Source organism: Gymnodraco acuticeps, unplaced genomic scaffold (assembly GCF_902827175.1).
Source record: "Gymnodraco acuticeps unplaced genomic scaffold, fGymAcu1.1, whole genome shotgun sequence".
NCBI lineage: Eukaryota > Metazoa > Chordata > Actinopteri > Perciformes > Bathydraconidae > Gymnodraco > Gymnodraco acuticeps.
Window position 1 is genome coordinate 1,920,697 of NW_022990341.1, and position 27,293 is coordinate 1,947,989.

A 27,293-nucleotide genomic window follows, 5' to 3' on the forward strand; every position below is an offset into this window, starting at 1 on the left:
TGATTTGCCTCTTATCTTGATTGCATTTGACTTTATTTGGTTTGAAGCATGTAGAAAAGAGAGAAAGTGAAAAATGTATTGCTTAATGTTTGATTACATATAGGCTAGTCAAACATGAAAGAAGAAGTCTTAAAAACCACCTGATTATGATGTGTTTTATAATGTATGTACACACATATGAATACATGTTAATATCTGTATATTTTGTTGAAATATTATTTTATACGTTTTTGCATCATATCTTTACTCTACTCTGTGCTTTCTGGAAACTTCAGAAAAATGGACATGGGGGGAAAAGAAAGCGGTGAAAAGTTGCAGTAAGCCAATATATCCACTTGGGGTCACCATGACTGTAATTATGAGACTATCGTGCTGTTTGGTAGCAATTTGGTATCAATGCTTTAAATACTGCTATATATTTGAAGAAAGCAGCTTAAAATCTAGTATTAGTTTTATTTTTGTTCTCCCTGTTTGGCTCTGCCTGCATGTTTTAGTTTCTGTTTCCTTTTGATCCACTGTGTTACATGTTATCTATTCAAATGTATGATTTACATTATTCATTTGTAATTGGATTGCTTTTTTTTATGTATGTGAAGGAAACTAACAATTGTTTTAAAATAAAAAGCATATATAGTCGAGGAGAAAGCAGAGGACTATGGCATTAAACTAATAAACTAAGCTTGCAAAACTCAATAATAAGGTGTGTAAGAGCCCCCTTGAGTTAACATACAAACAAGTATGTGTGATCTTGCCAAAATATCTGAACTGTATAGTGCAATGGAAGATTTAAAAAAAAAATCTTGACAACATTAACAGGAAGCATGGACGTCCTGCTGCAGCCTTTGCTATCTACTTTGTGTTACTGCAATTGCCTGAAGATGTGCAAAAGGAGGAAGTGCAACCAGTCTGGCTCATTTTGTCACTTTTGATTGCGACACATAAAGCATCCAGCCAGTCCAAACCAACACGTTTAGTGAAACAGTTGTAGCTGTAGATCAGGGATACACCTTTATATCCAACTGTTAATATATGTTTACATAATCAGTGCTTATTTGAGGTGAAACAAAGCAAAAAATAAGACACAAATATATTTTAGGTAGACAAAACTTGACACATTCCAAGCATTTTACAGTCAATTTAACTTTTGTTTTGGTTACCACAAAGAGACATTTGTGTTCTGTAATCTGCCATTATTTAACTGTTATACTGAATATTTAATATATTCAAACAGATAACTAATGGTTAAGTTGTTCATCAGGTTTAACATTTATCCAACAGGCCTCAGGTAGTGTAAAAGAGAGGCTAGCGCTTAAAGGAGGAGAGTTTACCACCATACAGCTGGATGATTTATGATCACACATCAAAGCAGGTGTCTGATGCTACAGACTCAATACAGATCCTCCATTCTCTCTGTTATATCTTTGTGTATTTATTATAACTCCACCTCAGGAGAACTTCATCAACATTATTTGAGTTTGCATCTCATTTGAAAGGGTAGTGAACGTGGGATCACTTTACCTCATTAGATCATATTTAACAAAATGTCAAGTTGACTGAGCGGAGTTTACACTGTGTCAAATGTGAAACATCTTGTCAGTGCTGTTTGACAGACACGCATATCTTCGTCTTTATTGGGGATCATATTATGTCATTTATCGATTCAAAGCCTGAATAACCGTTTGGTATAAATAATCTCGATGTTTTTTTATTATACAGTGGAAGATAAAGGCTGTAAAAAGAAATACAAGGTTAAGGAAAATATCTTTGATGTGCTTTTAGTGTATTCTTTTTCGCAAATATTAAGAATATATACTTAAGCAATAGCTCACGACAGGTATATGCTCATTATATCACAGCTAAGGGGCGTGGTTCGGCCCGACGCGAAGCATGCAAGCAGTTTGCCTTTCTGTATACAGTATTTCTCAGACGCGGAGGGATACTGACTTGTGAAAAGTAACTACAATTCTACCCGTGGTATACGCTCAGTATATCACGGCTAAGAACCAATCAGATTGCTTGATTTGACTTGTCCGTTTTATACATTGATTTAAATGATTGTTTGGTATATATATGCCTCTTTGCTGTTTTTACACCGTAGACCAAAAAGTGTATATTATCCATTTTATATACCAAACAGGCCCTTATCAGAAGCAGCATAATTATAACACTTATGTCAAAGCTGAACCTGTTAGACTGAAGATGCAAATGATTGATTTTATATTGGAGATGACTTTTGTTTCTTTGACAGAATTCGTTTTTTATTCAAGAAAACACAAGCACATCATACATACACATAACATGTTGACAGCAGGGATACACATGTTCACATACAGAGTGAAACAAAAGCAACAGAAGAATAAATGAATTAGTAAAAAATACCCAAAAGTCAGATTTTAAGTAAAGTATCTGTCAAATACAAATGGTTATATTTAATAGTGGTGCCATATTGAAAAGGGAAGGTAAAAGTGTGTGACATTTTAAGTAAACACACATATTTTTGTTGGATTGTTTGTCCATTCAACATCAGACCAAACCATTCTCAAATAAAGAGGGTGATAAAAAAATATATAACAACTTGTTTCTTCATGGATATATTGGTGATGATTGACATTTGATACAGTCACTTGGTTACGTCCTTATTAGGCGACCAGCTCTCAGTTCAGATGACTCCACCTTTTTCCAGCTCCATCAAGCGAGTGGAGAGGAAGGTGTAAGCGGAGGGGAAGAGGAAGCAGAGCTCACTTCATACAATACCTTCGACACTTTCCCGCACCTTTATTGGAAGTGAGTACTTTTATAACACTGTTTTATTATTCATTAACACAGATAGGAGTAAAATACGTAGGTTTTTTTGTTTCTGCACGGTGCCAGTTTCCGTTACGTCGTAAAGTTAAATTCATTCAAGTTGGTGAAATGTTTTGGTTATCTTGATGTAAATTAAAAACCTTTTGTATACATGTGCTGTAAATGAAGATTTTTTTAGCGGGTTAAAGTTTAAAGAGAGTCACATCCGGCTTTATTTCTTCTGTGGTACCCAAATGTCTCTCCATTGTGTGGTTAAATATTACATTTGCACACACTATTTTAACTAGTAATTTTGGGTAATACTGGTATCGTCCTGTTTGCAGCCCGCTTCTCATCAGTTGCACCTGTGCTGCGGACAAAGAGCTCATTGACAGCCGGGCTATTGTTCCCCTGCATTTTGAAGGCAGTAAATAAGCTATTTGTGTAGATTGTATCTGTCAAACATATATTAGGAGACACAGAGAAGACATTGATGTGTTTAACAGGTAGGTTGTCGATCAGAAGTGAGATTTACCTGCTAGCAAAACATGATAACTGTTTCTAACGGTTCACTTTCTTGCACCATAGTTTCCTGCTTTTAGTAGCTTCAGTTGTGACTAATGTATTGTCCTAAAGGCATAGATTAGAGTATGTTTCAAGACAGGTGTTTGATCTTTTCTGTGTGTTTGAAAGGTTTTGGTAGCTTACTAAGAGTTGTTTGCTAGGCTACGATTAACGCGGTTAGCATCTACCACCGAGCAGCAGTATGTCAACGGTTAATAGTAGGGGAGACTGGGGACAGCTGCAACACGTTTTTCATTTTGCTTAGTTACTTATAGACTTTTTGCTCTATAACAACTAATTTGTTATATATTAAACGTACATATGTGTGCTATTTACCCATACCATTTAAAGATTAATATATATTACAGATTGTTCGCAATATACATTTGAAGGAAAAAAAGTCAGACACATCATGGACGGTAATATACTCTGATATTCTCTCTAGTATTAATATAATACTCTTTATTTCACTATTCAATTTTTGTCTCAATGAGCATAGTATTCTTAAAATGTGTATTGTTGTACAATAATATTATAGTTGCATTTATTTATACAATATTTAAATAGCATTATTTATTGTACAAACCTGCATCTGTTTGATATCTGATTTTCGTTAAAGTAGTCGATATGAACGCTGACCTTGGGCTTTGGGTGATTTTGGTTGAACTACTCATTATTTACCTCACAATCACTTTGGTAGTTTCAAGAAAAATATAAACTTGTATGTGGGTTACAAATATTCTTTAAATCACCCCAAAAACTACTACTTAAAATGTAAAATGCTGTTGTGTGGTCTATCATAACATGGCTCATTAGCTGTGGTCACAACGTGTTGCCACCATCCCCACTCTGTCAGCCGTGACGTCACACCATGTGCTCGCTACACACACACATTTTATCACATGCTTCCAATGTCACTTATAAGTCAACAGGACAGTATCACTAAACTACACTTCATGAGAAATAATTACTTTTATACCTTCCAAAAATACTATTTTCAATAAATACAGCAGCACATGTACATGTCTGCTGTTTTATTTGTGGCAGGAGGGTATATATATATACTCATACATACATATACACAGTATGAGTGTCCTCTGTCTTCCCCAGTATTAAACCTTTGGCAATGTGATTTTGAATCATCTTGCAATTGATCTATGTAAAAAAAATAGTAAAAACTGTCCACCCCAGTTTCTTAAAGTCCCAAGTGATGTATTAAATGTCATGTTTTAGATATTACATTTAATATGATATAAAACAGTGAAAAGCAGGACATCTCAATAAACAAGAGGCACGAAACATTTAAAGCACATGAAATAGAACTTTAAAGATGAATCTATTATCAAAGTAGTTGCTCATTACGTTTCTGTCGATTGACTTATCATGGCAGCCATCAAGTAAATATGAACATTGTTATCTATCATTATGTAAAGATAACGTTTCTTGATAATTACTCTTGATACTTTTCTGAGCAGTCCAGATTACTGGATGCTACAGCATGAGTCATGCCTGGGAGAAAGACAGAACCAATTACAACCACACCTCCTTTATACAATACAAGAATACTGAAATTGTAGGATTATACTACACCAGAAAGTAGTACCACAGTTAATGTAAGTTGACACTTTGACACGGACCACATTTGAAATTAAACGCATTTTCCGCAAAACATCAGTAACTGTTTGGACATAGAAAACAATTTACAAAAAATACATTCTTTTATTTGATCTCAAAAAGCGGATGTGTTGCAGCAGAACCTGAGCTCGTTTCTTGATAGACTTTGTGTTGCTTGAATGTCTCATTGATGCTTCTCTTTTCCGATGATGGCCGTGGGATAGATTATGGATCACTAACACTAGACATTAGGGCAGTGCCATTATTTTTGGTCAATAATTGATATCACAATTAATAAATACGATTATTCATTGACTTTGAAACTAATTAAAATAATAATTTGAACAGTATCTTTTTAACTGTTGATACCCTGAACGTATAATTCAACTGAAAATAAACGATACATTTATATTTAAATAAATAACATCAAAATAATAAATACCAATAAACAAGATCAACAAATATTTTGGAGCGCACTTCAACAAGCTACTAAACATATATGAATATGATAAATAAATGATACAACCTAGCAAAGCAAAGTAATCGTTTTTTTCCCGATTATGTTGTTTTCGTAATTGTGGCAGGCCAAAATCGTAATTGCGACTAAAATACGATTAATTGCACAACCCTAGTAGACATCTGTCAACATGCCACAGTGGCATGGAGACAAAGAGGCTCAAGGTCAACCAGCCCAGGTGTACACACCCACTGATAGTAATGTAAACACTGCAGTGGCATTGTGACTGTTAACGCTCCAACTTTGCATGTTGTTATCACACCATCAGCTTCCAATGTCAACACCTTCTCCAAAGGACTCATTTAGTTCCACTGAGGAGAAAATACATGGGAACGGTTTGCAGTGTGTTGTGTTTATGCAGCAGTCTTTATACAGGGTGTCCGTGGGGTCTTAAAAAGTTGATAAATCAATTTAGCGAAAATTAAGGCTATTAAACTGCATTTTCCAAGGTATTACATTTTATAGCTTGTTTTCAACAATAAGTATATAAATGGTCCAAAGAGGTTGTATTCTACAGTCTGCCTGAATGTAATCATTGCGTAGGTGTGTAGTGTGATTCTGTGTAGTTTATTGATGGCATCCCGTTGGGTTTGACGTCATCTGAACAGGACATCGCACGCTCACTGCTTGATAGCGCGCGAAGGTCCGTTTACGCCGGTTGTTAAACAACATCGTTTTGGGGAAATGCAAGTTTGCGTCCAAATGGTTGGAAGATAAGGAGGAAGGACAATCAATACTGTATATTATAAATGTGAGGTAAAGTGTGTCGCCAAGGTAACCGGTTAGAACTCGAAGTTGCGATGAGGTCTTAAAATGTATGGAAAGTAGGGATGCACGATAATTATCGGCCCGATAATTATCGGTCCGATATTAGGAATTATGACGTCATCCCGATAAACCCGATACCAGTATTAATAGCCCCGATAATATACAATATATTTTTTGGGTAAAAATAAAGAAATAAATACTGCGGTGTGGGTGGATTGGGATGAGGGGCGCTTGTTTTTCACTCGGCTCCTCCCGTTTTGCCAGTACTGTGGTATTAGTGGTTTAGGAAGAGGGGAGTTTTTCACAAATCCAGCGCTCCCTAACTCATGCCTGGCTGTGACGTAAATGGTGTGCGGCCGTGAAGCCAGGACAGTAAACAAACATGTCGTCGGTGGTATGGGCGTTGGAGCTATTTGCAACTCAAGGAATATGCTCGAACCGGAGCTGCCTGGACGCTGCAATCATGTTGCGCACTATCCGTGCTGAGTGTGCTGACTTCTCGTACAATGTCCCACTGTCTGGCTTCCTGCATAAAGTCAAGTGCTCGGCGCAGTTGTGGCGAAATGTCGCTCCTCTGTTTTCATTTAAACAGCTCCGTATATCCGTTAGCGCAGCTAGCTAGCACCAGATGCTAACAACAACAATGCACGTAAGGTCTCTCTCGCTCGCTCGAGCCACACATACACACACCCTCCCGGTCCTCCCAATAGCCAGTCGGTGCCTGCCGGTGAGCGTGGAAGTGTGGTCTGCCACAAGCGGGCGGCAGGAGCGGGGCTGTCAGCATCAGCTTGTAGATGGTATTTTAAACTCGATGTGCTCTGAAACTACGGGGCGGCCGAGGAAAAAAAAATACACATGCGTTAATCGCGTTAAAATAATTAGTGGCGTAAAACATTTTTTAGTATCGGTCTTGAGAAGCAGGAAGTTATCGGTTTCAAAAAACCAATATCGTGCATCCCTAATGGGAAGGGTCTTAAAAAAGGTCTTAAAAGGTATTACATTTGACTTCAGGATTCCTGCATATACCATGCTATACCATTACCACAGTGTCCTCCTGTTAGGTCACTGAGCAGCTAAAGTTCATTGCTACAGTAGGTAGTGAAACATGTTAGTCATGCACATTTTCCTCTACAAATATCACCTCCTGGTTTGGTGTTAAAGGGCTCCTTGTCACCTCTCTGTGACTTCAGTTCACTGACACACAAAGCATGATGGTGTTCCAGAAAAAGTGGCAGTTTATGACCTTGGGATATGGGACAGTTTATGGCCTCAGTGGCCTTACATAGTTTTTAGTATAATGGTAGGGACCTGCATACACTGTCACTTTTTACTTTTAATTTGAAGAGGCTAACACAGGCCCATATACAAACTGCTGATACATAAATGCAAACTTAAATGAATGTTGACAGTTATCTTGGCCCATTTTTGCTTTTATGCGTCGAATAATCCTTTTGAATAAGTCAGTTTGTCAAATCTTAGCTATTAGAGTACTCTAGTAAATGAATTTTCCTCCCATGTTAATGGTTTGATACAGTTTTAAGTGATGCTCCAAATGACAGTGAGAGGTTAATGTTTGATCACTGAACAATAGATTACTTCCTTGCTTATGTTTCAGGAAACTGTTAGAAATTCATGCTTTGAGGTTTGAGGTTTTTCTTCCTGTGTAGAACTTGCATAACATTCAGCGTGCATTCAGGCTACTGTTCTGAATGCCAGCGAGGGTGCAGTTAAGGATACTGTTATCTGTTACAGCTACACTCTGCACGGTTTACTTTGAGGCTGATTATTTTTCATACAGTATAAAGCTTTTCTAGAGGAAGAAGAGTGAACCGTTGGCACAGACCGCTGTCCAGAAGTCCTCGGTTTTTAATCCACACTAACCAAAGCAGTAACAGATTTCTGCTCTATAGCATGTGTGTCTACTTACAATTTGAAGCTCCTTTCCAGTAGCTGTAACAGCAACATGCAGTAAAGATTTTATTTTACATTATACATATTTTTCAAGGACAATATAGTTAGATATTAAGATAAGATAGTACTGTATTGATTCCAATTTTGGAAATGTTTGTGTTGCAGCAGCATACAAAGACATGGCATTGTACAATACAAATTAAAATAAATAAACAAGAAAGTAGAAAATATACATGTTGAATTTACAAATGAGCAATAACAAGATATACAGCAAGTTATTATATATAAGTAAGTGGCAGATGGAATATTACTTTAAATGTAAAATGTGTGATTTTAAGTCCAAGAGAGTCAAATCCCAACATTTCATCAAATAAAAAAACAAGAGAAGTTATGCTTAGTAGTGTAGTAACTACAAGTGTAGTTTAATACTAGTTGTTCTTGTTTTTTTTCTAAATGGCACGATGTCCTTGGCTCTGATTACGGCTGTGTTTTGACCAGCATGCCTGACAAAGTGGCAACAAGTTTAGGTTTGTTTTTAGTTTCATCAATCGTTTTCCTTCTGTATCTGTCCTGTGATTATAACTGTGCCTGCTTGCTTAGCCTTGAAGAGATTTCATAGATAGTGTTTTGTAAAACAGCTGCGCCATCATTTTATTGGAAAGTTAGACCAAAGTTCAGCTTGTAAACATAAACAAAAATACACATTTAAAAAATATTACTGTTTAGGGGATGTTGGCACAACTCCATATTGTTACATCTTTCTTTCTGTTATATTACGCATATCCGAAAGTCCCAGTTGTTTATTTACTACAGCTTAAGACATTTGCATGTTTCGTGTCATACTACAGTATGATGCCGTAGCTGCGGCATCTTAGGTATTCTAGACGGACAGGAAGAGTGTCATTTCAGTCGTAACTATGACTTGCATGCTCACGATTCTCAACCTGGTGACCCGGCCCGTTTTACACTTGCCTCAGCCATCAATTGGAGTTGTTTTGTCAATGAGTGTTAGCTTTGTCTCTCGTGACGCACACAAGGACGCACCATTGCGTCAGCAAGAAAACCCTTCAAAGGGGGAAAAGGATCCAATCAATTCACTGGATGTTTAAGTGGGAAGATGATACAATTAGACAAAGCTCAAATTGAACTTAGTACTGTAGCGCAGATAGAAAAACCTATAACCAACAGGCTGGCATACATTGCTGATTGATTTGTAACATTCAAATAGTTGGTGAAGTAAAAGAGTTTACTTGTCTGAATACTTGCTTTTGTAATTGTTGGAGTCATCTTTTTCAATTAAGGTGCTAAAAGTATTTGTTTTTACTAAATAGAAATCTACTAACTCTATTGATTTTGACATGAAGACAGTTTGGTAATGTATCAAAGTTCTTTAAGCCATTTACATTTAGTCTCAAGATTTAAGGTTGTTTTAGGAGAGACGGAGGTGTTCTGTTTTTAGACTTCTCTGTTTCAGTGTGTGTACTCTGTATAAATGCTCTGTAGTTGATCTGATTGAAATGACTAACAAAGCACTTATATACTAATAAAGGACTGGCTTATCTAAAGCCAGTTGAGTAGCACTTGAAATGTTTGGCTCTATGAAACCTGATGTACTTATATGATTCTGTTTTCTTCAAGGTTGTATCTTGTTGGTCGAACGCACTTATTGTAAGTCGCTTTGAATAAAAGCGTCAGCTAAATGTAATGTGTTGGGATCCTCCTTAAGATTTTCCCTGTGATGAAAGGTTTGTTTGAAAATTCCTCTCAGATTACCAAACAAGATATCTTGCTCTGAGCTCAAGTCAGAACGTGTAGATTTTCACACACTCTTGAGCATTGCCTCCTTTTGTACTATTGGGTTCATCTTTTCTCTTTTAATTGTTTTAATCAATATTATAGAATTTGAGCTTGAGTTCAATCTCGATAAAGAAGATCTAACATGTTTTTTAAAATGTATTTATGTGGAAGAGAACCAAATGTCAGCAGTAAAATGACACAGTTTGCAGAACACCTTTTTACTCAGACATAGTCGTTTCCATAGTTGTGTGTGAGCACAGTTTTCTTGTGCAATGAGGGACTTTACAGCCATTACATTAGCTTTTACTAAAATGGATTGGATCATGTGGTTTAGCTGTTAAATTATTACTAATCTGAACAACAAAGTGCTTTGCCCCCACTTTATTGTGGAAATGTCATTTGTAAGGTTGCGATGTCACTATTGTTGCCTGTGGGATGTTCCAGAAATCTGAGTCGTTGATGCACAGAGGGAGGGGGGAGGGTCGTGAAGAGAACAAGACCTGTTTTAAATGGCCGGCATTGTCCGAATACCTGCAGGTAGACTGCTTATGCTCGCCCACTCCCACCTAAACACAGACCTCACCCTGGTGTAAACACGCGGTGTCACGACACGTTCAGAAACATTCCAGTGAAGGGGGGATAAGAAGCCGTTTCTTTTTAGGTTGGTTAACTTCAAGTTTGTTTAAATCTGTCGTTAAAATGGCAGCTCTCTGTTCTGCATGGTGCGGAGCAGTTTGCATTTGATCTCCTAGATTGGCACTTATTTGTGTGTACAAACATATTTTGAGATTGACAATAAACTTGACTTATTTATTTTACATAAGGCTAGTTTACGTGATCATCCTCATTGCATATTACTGTATCCCTTTATAGCTGTTCTGCAAATATGTCATAGCCAGTCACATTTGGACTTAGTGTTGTTTGTAGGTGACAAAGCAGCAGAATGATGCTGGAATAGATTGAGTTGTAGCCTGTTATCTTTTGATATACAGTTATGTCAAGCATATTTGGAGGCAGGTCACATGACTCCCAGCTGACATGCTGTCCATGGTGTGCAGGAAGTGCACGCTGCCTAATGCATTTGTTTTACCTTGATTGTGATGATTGGTTGTGATCCAGCTGGACGGGTTAGGAATTGATGTTGTTTTTTTGTAACACTATTCAACTATCACTGATTATATCCTTTCAACTTGGCATTCACTCAACCTACAAATGGCTGCCATTCAATCCTTTCTGCTGACTTGTTTAAAAGTTATGAGCACAGAAAAAGACAATAATAAACATTAAAATAACCGGACAAAAACAACATCTTCTGTCCACATTGTTGCTATCCAGAACAAAACCACTAAAACTTGGTTTACCTCATCAATCACAACTTTGCTCTGCCATTTTTGTAGTAATGTGTCAGTTATCATCATGTTTTCCATGTGAACAACTATTAGAGTTGTTCACATTGCTTAACTTGACCTGAGATGTGTGCTTTGGCAGAACGGTCAGACTCCTCACACCGCCGTGTGACACGCTGATGGAAACTCAGGGAGACCTCTGCTCAGTGCTGTAATGCTGCTGACACACACACACACACACATTCCTGCTGTACACTTTCCAAGGAAACAGATTATTCTTTGGGATTTTGCTGTTCTAATTCAAGATTATCAATCGTTTAGAATTAAGCGTTGGCAGTCGTATGTCAAACACACTGAAATCAGTCATTCTTTTTTCTCCCTGGTGCTACAGTATAGCTAAATCTATTATATCCTATTTTAAACATCTGTGTGTGTGTGTGTGTGTGTGTGTGTGTGTGTGTGTGTGTGTGTGTGTGTGTGTGTGTGTGTGTGTGTGTGTGTGTGTGTGTGTGTGTGTGTGTGTGTGTGTGGTGTGTGTGTGTGTGTGTGTGTGTGTGTGTGTGTGTGTGTGTGTGTGTGTGTGTGTGTGTGTGTGTGTGTGTGTGTGTGTGTGTGTGTGTGTGTGTTGTGTGTGTGTGTGTGTGTGTGTGTGTGTGTGTGTGTGTGTGTGTGCTTGTTTATAACAACTGTCAAGTACAATTAATTTGAGTATATTTTACTTCATGGTTATGTTGTTTTTTTACAACATGAAAATACAGTCAAAATTGTATAGTTTTGTCACAATACTGACATTTTTGATATTATAGATTTTTGGTACCATTTCAATTAGGGATGCACGATAATTATCGGCCCGATAATTATCGGTCCGATATTAGGAATTATGACGTCATCCCGATAAACCCGATACCAGTATTAATAGCCCCGATAATATACAATATATTTTTTGGGTAAAAAAAAAGAAAATAAATACTGCGGTGTGGGTGGATTGGGATGAGGGGCGCTTGTTTTTCACTCGGCTCCTCCCATTTTGCCAGTACTGTGGTATTAGTGGTTTAGGAAGAGGGGAGTTTTTCACAAATCCAGCGCTCCCTAACTCGTGAAGCCAGGACAGTAAACAAACATGTCGTCGGTGGTATGGGCGTTGGAGCTATGTGCAACTCAAGGCATATGCTCGAACCGGAGCTGCCTGGACGCTGCAATCATGTTGCGTACTATCCGTGCTGAGTGTGCTGACTTTTCGTACAATGTCCCACTGTCTGGCTTCCTGCATAAAGTCAAGTGCTCGGCGCAGTTGTGGCGAAATGTCGCTCCTCTGTTTTCATTTAAACAGCTCCGTATATCCGTTAGCGCAGCTAGCTAGCACCAGATGCTAACAACAACAATGCACGTAAGGTCTCTCTCTCGCTCGCTCGGGCCACACATACACACACCCTCCCGGTCCTCCAGATGGCCAGTCGGTGCCTGCCTGTGAGCGTGGAAGTGTGGTCTGCCACAAGCGGGCGACAGGAGCTGTCAGCATCAGCTTGTAGATGGTATTTTAAAATCAATGCGCTCTGAAACTACGGGGCGGCCGAGGGAAAAAAATACACATGCGTTAAAATAATTAGTGGCGTACATTTTTTTTTATTATCGGTTATCGGTATCGGTCTTGAGAAGCAGGAAGTTATCGGTATCGGTTTCAAAAAACCAATATCGTGCATCCCTAATTTCAATACTTTGGAAACATTGACAAAGCATTTGGCAAATGCATCCAACAGTCACAAGGGGGACTAGTAATCTGATTACCCTCACTGTTCCATTGAAGTTCATTTTGATTTATTTAATAACTTTATTGAAGACAAGTTGTAGGAGGGGTTAAAGTGCACTGTTGTGCCTCCATCACAGCACGGCACGGCACAGGTAGAACCAGTCAAGTGGATCAGAAACAGTTTAACACTAAGAGGTCATTAGGAGTGACACAAGCTCTTATGCAGCACTTTCAGATGACTGCAATTTAAACGTTGTAGTTCAACAAGTTTCCACACAAAAGATTCATCGGACAAAACGCTTTTTAAATTGTTTAGATATTTAGCATTTTCATCTTTTCAATACCATTAAAAATACTCTGAGACTAGAGTTCTTATGGCTTTTACTAGGGATGCTCCGATCGCCAATTTCGGGGCCGATCGCCGGAATCAGTATCGGCCGATACCGATCGAGTGGGCGGGGCCTAAATGGAAGATTTAAACATCACTTTAAATCTTCCATTTAAAGTGATGTTTAAAACTCAGTTAATGGGGCTCATTCACTGGAGCTTCTACAAACAACAACCAACTTAATTATTACATTCAAATGATGTACATTATTCAAGTTTACATTCACTTTGGATAATAACACGGGAGAAATTAGCGGAAGCGCTCTCTTTTCCCCTCTCTCTCTCTCTCTCCTCTCTCCCCCCCTCTCTCTCTCTCTCCTCTCTCCCTCTCTCTCTCCCCCCCTCTCTCTCTCTCTCTCTCTCTCCTGACAGCCTGTCAGTAGGCTTGTTTGAGACAAGCGAGACCTGCGCAGTTGCGATCAACGTCTTGCTAGTGCGTTGCATGATGGTTAGTCATTTTGTCCGACTTGCTCTGGAGGCCCGCCTACATGAGACGTTGAAATCTCGTGGGACAAAGACGCCCGCAGCCTTGAGAGCGAGGCGCGGCGAGGCGGCGCAGTTCCTCTCCACGTGCTGCGGAAGCGAAATGCTTGATGGGAAACGACTCGCTGGTATCTCGAGCTGAGCGCTCATTGGTGGTTTTTACCACGTGCTGCTGATGAAACTCTCCAATTGGCTCGGCAAAAGTTTGTTGTTGTTTTGTGTCAGTTTTACGTCGCCACATCCATTCCCATTTTTCATCATTGTTCCACAATGTTTATCATCATGAAATTAATATCTATATATTTTATACTGTATACTTGCACTGCTTACCGTTTTCATACTTTATATATCTTAGCATATTCATACACACTGTTCATACTACTCACAGGCTGACATCTAGTGTATTCATACCCCTCACTGTTTATTCATCATTCAATTCATTCTATATTTTATTCTGTCTATTGTGTACATTACTTTTCACTTTACTGCTTGTTGCACCTGGTTAGAAGCTAAACTGCATTTCGTTGTCTCAGTACCTGTAATATGTGCAATAACAATAAAGTTGAATCTAATCTTGAGCAGGAACAAATGTATTTACTTAGTACATATCTGACATTAACGATTAAACACATGTGTGCATTCTTTATAAATGCAAACCGAGTCAAGCCGACTCCGGAGGACACCTTAAAGTTGTTTGCAATCCGCCAAATAACCGAGAGAAAGCGAAGAAGAAGAAGAAGCCGACTCGTAGCTGTCCGACTTCAGGCGAGCTTTTTGAGACCTCCCCCGGCTGCGATCGGCTACTCTCGTCTACTTTCGAGGCGAGCCGCAACGCGTCTCAAACAAGCCTAACGGCCCGTCTACACTACAGGCGTCAAAAAATGCTTTCAACGCTTCGCCCATTCATTTGAATGGGGTGACGTAGGATATTTTCAAACTTCGCCGAACTGCATTGTGGGTAGCATGGCAAGGCGTTGCAAGCATCGCGAGCGTCTATCGGCGTCAAAAGTTGAACAATGTTCAACTTTTGAGGCTCGATGCTTGCTCGAAGCTGGCGTCAGCCAATCAAATCCCGTTTATGCAAATTCCGCCAGTACAAGCGCTAGCCAATCAAACCGCGTGCAAGCTGGGAGAGCCAGACCGCAGTTCATTTCCTCATATTCCAAACGAGAAATTACGGTAGCAAATCACCCGGTTCTTTACGACCAGAACTATTTACCGGGATACAAACCGGAGGAGCCAGGCATGGAGGGAGGTGGCAGAGACAGTGGGTGAAACTGGTAGGTTTTCGCCTGTTTGGGGAGTTTATATCCAGTTTACTTCGTTTTAACATTGCTATTGCTTTGTATGTCGGGGGCGGGAGATTCATGTGATTGGTTGTTGGTCGCAAAAAATCGCCAAGCTTCAGACACGCCCAGCTTCAAGCTTTTTTGACGCCTGTAGTGTAGACGGGCCGTAATATCTCATGCAGCTCACTGATCCAGTAATGAGTGACCCGACAATGAAGAATAAATATATTTATAATAACTAGTTTAGCTTGTTCCAGAGGTAGATAAAATAGCTAAGTACGTCCACACAGCAGCTTTTCAAAAATCTTGAAAATCTTGGAGCTGGGCGTGTCTGAAAGCTTGGGGATTTTTTGCGAGCAACGCGACCAACAACCAATCACATGAATCTCCCGCCCCCGACATACAAAGCAAAAAACCCCGGGGATTTTATGCGAGCAATATATATATATATATATATATATATATATATATATATATATATATATATAAACTCCCCAAACAGGCGAAAACTTACCAGTTTCACCCACTGTCTCTGCCACCTCCCTCCATGCCTGGTTCCTCCGGTTTGTATCCTGTTAATAGTTCTGGTCGTAAAGAACCGGGTGATTTGCTACCGTAATTTCTCGTTTGGAATATGAGGAAATGAACTGCGGTCTGGTTCTCCCTGTGTGTGTGTTTCGCTGCTTACCTGTCCGGCAGGCGGAGCTGCAGGATTTCTGCTTCACACACGTTGCATACCGCTATTTTACTGTCTTTTTCGCACACCTTAAAATAATGCCAGACCGGTGAAGCCATTTTGGCGAGCTTGTTTTGCCGCGCACAGAGAAAAGTGTCATGTATTTTACGTCATGCGATCGGCATGTTTAGAGAGCACCGATCGATCGGTAGAGAGTGAGTATCGGCCGATATCGATCGGTGACCGATCGATCGGAGCATCCCTAGCTTTTACATTTGACTTATAAGCCTTCTGTATAAGTGTGCGAGAGTGAAACTGCCTCCTAGATTGACTGCAGTGTGTGACTCCATATCAGAAACTCTAAATGTTTAACTCGCTGCTATGTTGTTTTTCTCCTCGGAGCCACTAGCAGTGAGATCATAGTAGGTGATTCCCTTTTCAAGAAAGGCAAAACCTCCTTACAAAACACATTAAGAAGAATTTTAAGTATTATTATATGAGTCATGTCTGCCCTTTGTAGCAATCATCTGGTCTGCCATTAATTTTACCATCCAACCCTGAGCAAACATCAAGATCTTATCACCGTTTATGGCGCTACCTAGCTTAAATGTATTTTAGATTTTTCTATGGGATGCCAGTAAACTATAAATGTACACTTAGTTTTCAAATAAACTTGTAGCAATCAAGCATGCACAGCAAAATTGCAAAATGGAAAGGCATGCATTTACTCCTTTTTCAGGACATGTATTGTCTCCGAGCACAGAGAAAGACATGGAAGCTAGTTTTGTTTTATGGGTGTAGGTCGGATAGAGAGCCAATAAAGGCGTAACAATGGCTCCCTTCATGATAACAGAGTCTCCTCTGATTTCTCGCCCACTGCCTGTGAATAATATTATCAGCCCACCCCTGTGCAAAAACTGACAGCGCCACTCGACAGTCGTGTGTGTTTTTATGTGTGTTTCAGTAGAAGGGGGGTATGGACAGGAGGGTGTGTGTAGGGGGGACATGATTAATTCAGGGCGGTGGTCACACAGTGGCATTTTTATTTCTAGGTTTTTTGTAGCGTGGGTTTATGTACAGTAGGGGCCGTCTCATTCTGACCCCAGTTGTATTCTGTATGCGCTCGCTCGCTCACACACTCTCTCTCTCGCCCTCCCTCTCCTTCTGTGAGCTAGTTATTCATCCAGTGTGAGTCAGGGAGGGTGGGGATTCGGAAGACTGCTGTACCAGTCACACTTTGTCAGTTTCTCATTCCCTAACCCCCGTCTCTCTCTCTCTCCCCCCCCCCCCCCTTCTCTCTCTGTATCTGTCCCTGCTCTGCTGTTTTCTCTCTTTGCTGCTGCCGCCCTGCTGCCTGCCGGCTCGCCCTCATAGTTCAGGGAGAGGCTTTGCCGTCCTGTGGAAGAGCAATCCATATTGGATTTTGATGATTGAAGGGGGAAACCTAGTCTCAACAAGGTAAGTTGCAATACGTTTCATAGAAGGTGAACTAACTTATGTGCCGACATGCTCCTGGGTTGTTTACTTAATCGGGGAAGATTTCTGTTCTGTGTTTGAGGATCTGTTCTGGTTAATATGTCCTTTTTATTGCGGACACTTGACTAATGGGCTCCTGTCTCCTGAATTTCCTTTTGGTTCATCATTAACTCAAACCTCGTGAACTCTCTTTTTCCATCCCTGATTCATTGACATGGTTCTCATAGGAAATGTTCCCCTCTCCCTTTCCGCTTGTTGTATCTGTTTTGGAGATGCTAACCAGCCACTTTGGAGCCAAGGCTGCCTAATATTGAACTGGTGGGTTTTTACTTTTCAAACCACTTTTGTTTTAGTTTGGTCACAAGACACAGCACTGGTGTAGCTGTGGGCTGTAACTTCTGAACATTCCTCGTGAAAGAGGACACAAGTCATTGCCTAAAGGTCATTGCCTGAAGGTACGACGGTGTCTAAGTGGTCATGTGTCTGCAGTTAAATGGCTTCCCTCTGTCATGGGAATAAAACAGCAGACACTTTGTGGACCCGTCTCACAGTTGTGAGGAAGTTGCTGTCCTCTTGTGGAAAGACTTGTAGTATTGCTAAAACAAATAAACAACATTCAAGCAATACAGTTCTGGTTGTTCTTGTAAAGTTGTGTGGTTTCACAGTGCTGGAATAAAAGGGCTTCATTTCCATTTTTTACAAACTTCAATCTTCTTCTTGGACTTGGAATACAAAGAAATGAGTGTCTTTTCTTCCCTGTGTTCATGATCATAAGACCAATCACCTGACTTAAATCAGTTCATGATTAGTCAGTATTCTCAAAAATAAGTATCTAATGAGTCACATGTTGCATTTTCATACAGTAGTTTGAACATGAACACAGAGATTTAGATCACCAGCATTCAAAAAGCAAATCCTAAATATCTTAATCGTAATCCTGTGCACTGCGACAGTGTCCACGCCATCATTTCATTTGGAAAAGTGGCTTTTGGTGCCAACAAAACAAATCTACACTTAACTATTCAAATTCAATGCATTACCAACACAATTTAAAGACAATTTTGGCTTTAAGAACTTACATTTCTATAGCAAAAATACAGATAATGAACTCAAATGAATGCCATGTGATGCGGTGAATCTGCCAGTGCACCATTGAAAGTCACTTTGTTGCAATGACCCTAACATCGCCACTTACCTGACCAGAGAGTCGTCTGCTTAATTTAACTGTTCAGCATTTTTCCTCAGAACAAGACAGAGTCTACAAAGACATGAGGGTACCTTTGTTGAGAAGTGATGCGCCTGCCCAAACGCTTCATCGTTGGTACAAAATCAACCACAGCTTTATATGTAAGAGTTTTCTGAAATGTCATATATCTGTATAACAAACCGTCATTTGCACGGTGGGTGATAACGCTGGGGACTGCAAGGCGACAAAACTCCAGTTAAAGTTTGGGCGTTAGGAAGTTAAGTCACCGGTAAAAACTAATGTTTGAGAAGATCGACCAGAAAGATACTGTGCTGTAATGTTGACATTGACTCGTGGTTAACAATTGAACCAACTGCAGGGGGGTGTCTACAAAAGAAAGTCCAGTTTGTGATATATAGTCGGTTTACACTGTAGATGTGTGCTGTTCAGCGTTTTACCTTTTAAGATAAGATGAACCTTTATTAATCCCCGAGGGGAAATTCAGTTGTGCACTTTAACAACATTTAAAAAGATAACAAAACAATTGCGAAATAGCATTCCTCAACATACAACAAGCTCATTAGACCAGTGGTTCCCAACCTAGGGGGATCGCAGGGGGGGCGCCAGGCCTCAGATGATTTGAGGCCAAATATCATATTTAGAATTCTTTTTTTTTTATACATAGAATTGTAATGCAATACATGATTGTCACTATAAGCCTTGTCTCTACATTACAATAAAATATTACAAATAATTGATTAATTAATTTGAATACAAATTCAAGTTAGTAGCTATTATAGGCATAAAAACAGACATTTATAATTCTTTCTTTAATAGAAATGTTTCTTCTGCCCGTAAAGTTTCCAAACCAGGCTTGTCTGGATAAGCGCATTTTTAAAACATAGTCATTGTCCATGCCGGTTTCAGTTAGATTATTTGTCACAGTTGCTCCGATCAGATCGGTCTCCTCCATTTTGTAGATTATTTACGACTTTTGAATCCACATAAACACATCGGCAAAATCCGGCTTACATGTGTTTTAAACAGTTTAATCCCCTTGTGAATTGTTTCCACTTGCGCCGTCCTTTAATTTCTTCATACAGCGGGAATCCAAATGAATTAATCCTGAGTCCAATAACCATCAAAGTCACTCCAATAGTGCTCCTTAATTCCGCTTTCATCCTCCTTTAACAAAATACTTCACATTCATCCAGTTTGTGACAGTAGTTGTTGCATTTTTGAGACTTTTAAACTTTAATAACCACTGTTGCGCCCCCCCCCCCCATGTGTGTGTGTGTGGGGGGGGGGCGCAACTTCCAACAGGAGTCATTTGGGGGGGCTCTTGGGGAAAAAGGTTGGGAACCACTGCATTAGACTACACCTCAAATGTTTTATTATGATGTATCTTCTGTTGGTGTTTACCTGAGCTGCACCTTGGTGAGCCCTGCTCCCTTCCCTTCCACAGCTTTAACTATTAGCTGCTAATGATATTGGTTTAAGGCGGACTGTTCTTTAAGCCCAAGGAAGTGAAAACTCAGAGCTTTGTAGATTGTACAACAATAGGTTGGTGACGGAGGAGACCACACCCTGCTTATTCTTAACTTTGTGAATATGCTTCACACTTGATATGGTGAGCCTGCGTCAACAGAAAAATATGCACTTCTAAAAAAACAAACATAGCATCAATGTGAGCACATACTTGTAGTTGAACAGTGTGCTGTGGCAGTTCTCTAATACATGTGATTGCTACATAAGGAGAAGCAACACGTTTTGGTTTTAGGGAACTTAAACGATTCTGGAGAGTTCAGGAAATGTCCTTTGTTTGCTCCCAGCTGGGTTCATTTGGGGAGAGCAGTGTGTTTGTTGTTTCTCACTTTTCAGCGTGACTCTTGCACACAGATGGCAAGTTAGGTGCCGCCTTCCTGTGAGATAAGGGATGCCCTCCTTGTTCCTTTTAGCACCTCCTCTCTGATATGAGGCCACGTTGGAGCAAAGCATCCTGGGATTTGCGTAAGGAGTGTTTGTTTGCCGATAAATGAGCTTCTCTGTTATTGAATTTTCAGTTCTGCTGAATCGGGAATTGGGTCAAAACACTTCTTGTTGCCATTCATTGGTCTCAGGTTTTTGACAGGAAGACCTCAAAAGGACGGGGGATGATTCTCGACTGTCCGATCCATTAAAAGCCAAACCACCCGATAGTCGTAGGGATTTTTTTATTTTAAATATCATTAGTTACTGTATGGGCCTCTGTTGTGGCTTCCCCTCGCAGCGCTTCCTGTCAGACTGGGCAAATCTACTACTTTTTGAGAGGAGATGCGAGCGACCCCTACCAATTTGGACTGTTCCTAGTTTTTGTGGAAATCTGATAGGCTCATTGTGACTGCATTGTAGTTTTTGATTATATATTAAATAGGGGTGCACCGAATGGGAAATTCTTGGCCAAAACCGATACCGAAAATAGGAAACAGTTGGCCGAATGCCGAAAGGCCGAAAATGTAATATAATAGAAATATATATATATATATATATATAATGTATACATTTTTTACCAATGTTGTTCAGCTACCTGATTATGGAAATAGACATGATTATGGCAAAACTTAACTTAAATAATAATCACTATTATGGGTCCATAAAACATTTATTCAGCACTTTTGAATGCATACAGTACATTTATATATGTCATGTATTATTGCTAAAAAACATTATATCGCAGTCTTAGTGTCGCCAACTCGTTTCTAATATGCAAAGACAACAAATGCGTCTATGATGTATTTTCGATCAGACGAGATCTCTCTCCCGTCTGTGTGCGAGGGGGCGGGGCAGTTTACACACACGCAGCTGCGACATGCAGCGGAGCACACTGCGGAGATGGCGGAGAGAACGCGCTCCGAGGTGTGGTTAAACTTTACCCGTCTCGATGTGGAGAATACTTGTTACCATAAGTGCAATAAGAGTTTAGCATGTAAGCACGAGCAATTTGTCTAAACATTTAGCAAAAGTGCACCGCATGCAGACGGAGGAATGTACCGGGTTCGACCGTCTTTCTAGCAGCTCTGTAGCCCCATCCACGAGTAACGTTTCCACGTCAGGTGTTATGTATGCTAGCAGCAAGACACGGAGTTAACTACATTATACAAACATGGGTTAATGATTAGAGGTAACTGAGTTATTTAGTTTGTTAAAATTTCAGCTATTCTGTTTACAGTCTGTCATCAGATTATTTAATACGATGTGTTAAAGGCTCAGGGCAATCTCGATGACAAAGGTCAATGTTCCCCCCCCTGTGAGCTAGCCGCGAGCATGGTCGCCGCGTCTTTATTACGTCATCACAACAACACGTTAGGTTACCAACGTAAGCCTGTTCTGACATTCGGTGATATTTTTTCGGTGCTAAAACCCTTTCGGCCGAAAGGGCCTTTTTAACCATTTTCGGCCGATAATTTTCGGTGGCCGAATATTCGGTGCATCCCTAATATTAAAAAAAACACTGCGTTTCTGAGTCAGCATGTATGGTTGAGCGTGTGAAACTCTTTTAGCTCTTCATTTACTGACTGTACATGTTTTGGTACAGTTGTTGGCAGTATACTGTGAATTTTTCCAGCTCATCTACTGTTGGCTCGCTCGGCAGGTCTTGATTTATTTCTGCTGGGACGTGCTCTTACAAACTGAGAAGGCAGGTATCAGCACGAAATCCTAAACTGTCGTCACAGTCATCGTCACATTGTCTTTATAACAGAAAAACTGTTGGTGGTGAAATGACTTCCGACATGTTTTTCTTATTGGCAAGGCCTGTCGATCTCAAAGAGCCAGACAATAAGACTTGATTTTTATTTTTGTTTACCATTTCTGTAATTCATTATTGAAGGGGAAAACCTACAGTATACCTGGACATTTCACTATCCAGGAAATGTCACCACTTTTATAAAGCATAAGATTCCAACAAGGAAAGGAAATGATAACGGTTCATTGACCTCGATGTAAAACATGATGAGGCTAATTACCAATCTGAAGAAACATTTATAAGGGAGAGAATCTGAAGGCAGTGTCACAAAGGCTTACAAATGTTTTATGTGTTTTTTTTAGGCACATTGACAAACTAAATACTGTACAATTCAAGTAAGGATTCCAGTCCAAAACACATTCTCACCTAACAAAGTTGTTTTACATATATACAGCGCATGTTGTTGACTAGCCTAATATCTCCACGTCTATGCCCTGATTTTGAAAAACTTGAAAAAAAAGCAAATGTTTTAATGAAATTTCAATATTGGAATGACTTCCATGGGAGAGGAGGAAGCATTGCCGCTTGTTTAACAATATACAATTAACAACAAGCTTCTTGGTTTGTTTTTGCTTGCAGATAATTGGGTAACAGCAACACCACAAGACGGCAAAGATGCTTCGACAGCTTCAGGAGTGGGGCTCTCATGCCGTGGACATCTACGACTTCCTCTTGGCTGGAGCTGGTAAGTGATTCACCCGACTAAATACAAAAGATCACTTTTATGTCTCAGGGTCCTTAAAAAGTCTTAAAAGTCTTACATTTATTTTTTGATATTCAAGGTCTAAAAAGGTCTGGAATTTTAGGAGGGGAGGTATTACATTGTATCTGGGGCAGTCATGTTGGTTAATGTGCACTGAATATTTCTCGTTATTCAAATGCAATAAAACTCAGTAACGGTTGATACTGTTGTCCAGTTCATCGATTTTTTTGTATTGTTATTATTCTTTCCTTTTTAGAGGTCTTAAAAGTCATAAAATGTGGACTTAAAAAATGTGCAGATACCCTAATGTCTGTTATCTGACATTTCGTCTATTTTTCTTCCTCTAGATCCACGAATTCAGAAATATCCGCTGATGCAGAATCCCATTGCGATGTCTGCTATCCTGCTGGGTTACCTCTTCTTTGTGATGTACCTCGGACCTCGCATGATGGCCAATCGAAAGCCCTTCCAGCTAAAGGAAGCCATGATAGTGTACAACTTCTCGCTAGTGGCACTGTCGATATTAATCGTCTACGAAGTAAGACACAAGACTTGAAGTCTCCTACATTTGAAGACGTGTTGCAATTACACACAGCACAGTGGTCTGATAGGAAATTGCTTAATATTGGTTGAATTTATATCAAAATCGAGATGTAAATTGTTATAGCAAAGTGGTACACATTCAATGTATACAAATAAGTAGCAGCCTTTTAAAGGTTATTGAATATATACAAATAGTGAACAAATGCCAGTACTAACAATATTATACTTAAACATTGTATATATTGTCACACAACAGTGTTCTGCCAGGGACTGTGCTGGTTGTTCATATCTGTAAGGATCTTCTTTTGTTGTTCTTAGCTAGGACTGCAAATTAAATTAATAAATTGTCTTGTTTTTTAGTTCCTTATGTCTGGTTGGACCTCCACGTATACCTGGCGATGCGACCCAGTCGATACGTCTGACAGTCCTGAAGCACTTCGAGTAAGTCCCTTCTGAATACTCAGTTGATACTTCATTAGTACATTTGATAATGATTATAATGTAACCAAGTGTTTATTCTCCTCTCTAGATGGTCCGAGTGGCCTGGCTGTTCTGGTTCTCTAAGATTATTGAGCTCATGGACACAGTGAGTTCAGTCTTTTTACTCGACCGCCTTATTGTGAAGTTTCGGTCACCATTGATTGGCTTCAACTAATCAATACCCTGTTTCGTTCAGCTTTTCTTCGTGTTGAGGAAAAAAGACGGCCAAGTGACCTTCCTGCACATCTTCCACCACTCCTTCATGCCCTGGACCTGGTGGTGGGGGATCGTCTACGCTCCTGGTGGGTACACATTTACCACATCTTGACTTTGACAAAGGGTTTGGAAATGATTAATGGAGTTGGAATAACAGGTGGGGGTAATAGCACCATTACTTCATCCTGACAATCAGCAGCACTGTCCTCCCTTCGGTTTCTGCTCTTATCTCGTTAAAGACACACTGAGAAGGCTGTGTGAATGGTTCTTTGTAAACAAAAGTTGACTTCCTTATGACACATTATATTATCACTTGTATATATTTTGTGTCGTACTTTATTTTGACATATTTATGACTTTCTTGTGACATACTATGCTTTAAAGTTTTCATGATTTGCTTTATTTTTTACTTTTTAGGTCTTCTCTTATGACCACATTCTCTCTCTATATTTTTTTATATATAGTCCTACTTCTAGTTTCTTGTTACTTGTATGCATTTTATTTAGTGGAGAGGGTCTATGCAAAAACAGACACACCACATACATTTTATTATAAGTCTATGCACTTTTTTCCCTACTCATTGTGCCTTGTTTAAGATACCATGATGTACTATTCTAAGATATTTGTGTTACCCTTTATGACATACATTACAGATGGACAGGGCCTCTGCAGATACAAACACTCCACAGATTGGTAGTGTTTCGAAAAATTCCTACTCGTTATGTTTTTGTGACAAACTATATATACTTAGACTTTTTGTAACCTTTTCGGTAGCTACCATTCTATGATTTTATTGTACCAAATCATACTTGACTTAATTCTTTTTTTCATACTATTCGAAGGGCAGGGTCTCTGCCAATACAGACAGAACACATACTTATAGTGGGTCATGAGTGATGATTGACAGGGATTATTTCTGTATGAGTCTACACGTAGTTTTTCATTTAGGAAAATCCATCTCATTGTGCCAGCCTAAAAATTCCATTTGTGACTTCTTGTACCAGACTATACTTTGACTTTCTGCTAAATACTACAGTATATTTTCTTATGACAAACGTTACTATTTCATGAAAAGAGCCTTTTTTAAGTGATGAGATCTGTTTTGGTGTCTGACCTTGAAAGAAAACTCAGGAATGTACTGGAGAGTCCAGATTGTTTTTAATCAGCAGTTCTCTAGCTACACTGTTCTTCTTCTGAATGCTGTTTGTGATGGTTCCCCAGGTGGAATGGGGTCTTTTCATGCCATGGTGAATTCCTCCGTCCACATCATCATGTATTTCTACTACGGCCTTGCTGCTGCTGGACCTCGCTTCCAGAAGTTTTTGTGGTGGAAGAAATACATGACCGCCATTCAGCTGGTACGTACACCCTGCAGTCTGCACTTTTCTGTGTTTGCTTCATCATTAATGTTAATTTAACATTTACTTGTAGGCTTCTAGGATAAAGATGATGTAGCTTGAATAGATTTGTTTTAAGAATTGCTCAGTGTCTTCTCAATACCTGCCAAGTTAAAGTCTCTACTCCAACATTTTCCTAAAGTGAATGTTTGGCTGACTCCTGATTTCTTCCCATAGACCCAGTTTGTTCTGGTGTCTCTCCACGCTACCCAGTATTACTTCATGGACAGCTGTGACTACCAGTTCCCCATGATCCTCCACCTCATCTGGATGTACGGCACCTTCTTCTTCGTGCTCTTCTCCAACTTCTGGATCCAGGCTTACGTGAAGGGTAAGCGGTTGCCAAAACAAGACGTTAAGCAGAGCATGAACGGCACCGCTGTCCACGCCAACGGAAAACACGAGAACGGCATCAACGGCTCGAATCGGCAGGAGAACGGCAGCAGTCACAAGATGAAGAAGGCCTAGGAGAAGGAAAAGCCTCCGAAGCATGACCATGTTAACCTGTTAAACCTACTACGGATTCCAAAGATAGTTTGGCTGTTTCTTTTCCTGTGTTTAGTTTCATGTGCAACAAAAGGGGAAGTGACATGGTCAATGATTTCCACAGTTGGGGTCCAACATTTTGGGTGGTTCCTTTTTGTTTGATGTTTTATAGTCAGGAAACCATTTATGGAATAAAATGTATGAAGAGAAGATGTTTTACCATCCAAATGTTATCTTCACTAATGTTGCAACAACCTCTTAGTTCAGTCTCACACTGGTGGCCTCGCACCTCTCTTGCCTTCACCACTTTTCTGACCCTCACATTGTCCTGACCCCCCCTGTGGACAGATGACTGTACAGTTTCTATCAGACTTGAAAATACTTTTTGTAAATAGTTTTACAGCACAAAAATCCAACTAATTGTATTGGTATGCTTTAGACTTTCTAAATGTTATATTGTGTATTTAAAATTTAAATGCCAATAAATACAATTTTAAATTATTTTGTACACATTGTTTTGTAATGATTGTCATGGCTTCCTTCCTTGTTTATCTATCAAGCCACTAGACGCCTTAAACAGACATGTTTTAATTGTGTTCTTCCTTTATGTTTGTGTTGCTTGGCCTCCGATGGTTTGGATGGTATTAAGCGATGTGTTTGCTCAAAAATAAAATAAGTTTTACATGTGCAACAAAGAAAAGACCCCTTTACAATATTCAAAAATAAATAAGCTAAAATAACAAACAACTTGGGTATTCTTTCTTCTTGACAAGGCTAACTTAAAGGTGGCCTTTCTTATACAATCAAAAATACTGGCTCTAACAATGATTATCTTGCAGAAAGCTACTTACTCTGTGTAACTCGGTTGTCAGAGCGTTGGGGGAAGACTCTGACATTGTGTTGCAACAAAGAAGAAAAGTATTTGTGTTATTTGCTTGGGCCTCTTGTCTCAGCCATCCCAATAATGCAAAGAGAGTGGGAGGTAAACAAGAGCCCCATTCTTCTTTAGAGAAAAGATGTATAGTAAGAGGCAGAGAGAAAGCATCACATCCAGATCGACACCAACACATCTCAACAGCTGGTTCATCAGGGTCAGAAGTGCTGTCAGACAAGCACTCGGAGGAAATGCTTTCCCTATA

The 27,293-nt window shown here is 39.6% G+C and overlaps 1 protein-coding gene across 3 annotated transcripts; it reads left to right on the forward strand.

Annotated features, from left to right (window-relative positions):
- The first annotated feature begins 2,657 nt into the window (after nucleotides 1–2,657).
- Nucleotides 2,658–26,901, forward strand: elovl1b (ELOVL fatty acid elongase 1b). Of its 3 annotated transcripts, XM_034223489.1 has the most exons (10): nucleotides 2,658–2,784; nucleotides 17,258–17,341; nucleotides 18,605–18,706; nucleotides 22,909–23,014; nucleotides 23,380–23,570; nucleotides 23,936–24,016; nucleotides 24,105–24,161; nucleotides 24,252–24,357; nucleotides 25,493–25,629; nucleotides 25,846–26,136. In XM_034223489.1, exons 4-10 carry the CDS (start codon nucleotides 22,945–22,947, stop codon nucleotides 26,134–26,136), a joined length of 933 nt encoding a protein of 310 aa, XP_034079380.1. In that variant the 5' UTR covers nucleotides 2,658–2,784; nucleotides 17,258–17,341; nucleotides 18,605–18,706; nucleotides 22,909–22,944. The 3 variants fall into 3 exon arrangements, with proteins under 3 accessions (XP_034079380.1, XP_034079382.1, XP_034079381.1); XM_034223491.1 differs by lacking the exon at nucleotides 18,605–18,706 and having other exon boundaries at nucleotides 25,846–26,901; XM_034223490.1 differs by lacking the exons at nucleotides 17,258–17,341; nucleotides 18,605–18,706 and having other exon boundaries at nucleotides 2,703–2,784.
- The last annotated feature ends 392 nt before the right edge of the window (nucleotides 26,902–27,293 follow it).

Coding starts and splice junctions, on each gene's coding strand:
- elovl1b (XM_034223491.1), top strand. CDS start 22,945: ATGCTTCGACAGCTTCAGGAGTGGGGCTCTCATGCCGTGGACATCTAC. Junction 23,015..23,379: donor CTTCCTCTTGGCTGGAGCTG/GTAAGTGATTCA, acceptor TTCTTCCTCTAG/ATCCACGAATTCAGAAATAT. Junction 24,017..24,104: donor ACAGTCCTGAAGCACTTCGA/GTAAGTCCCTTC, acceptor TCTCCTCTCTAG/ATGGTCCGAGTGGCCTGGCT.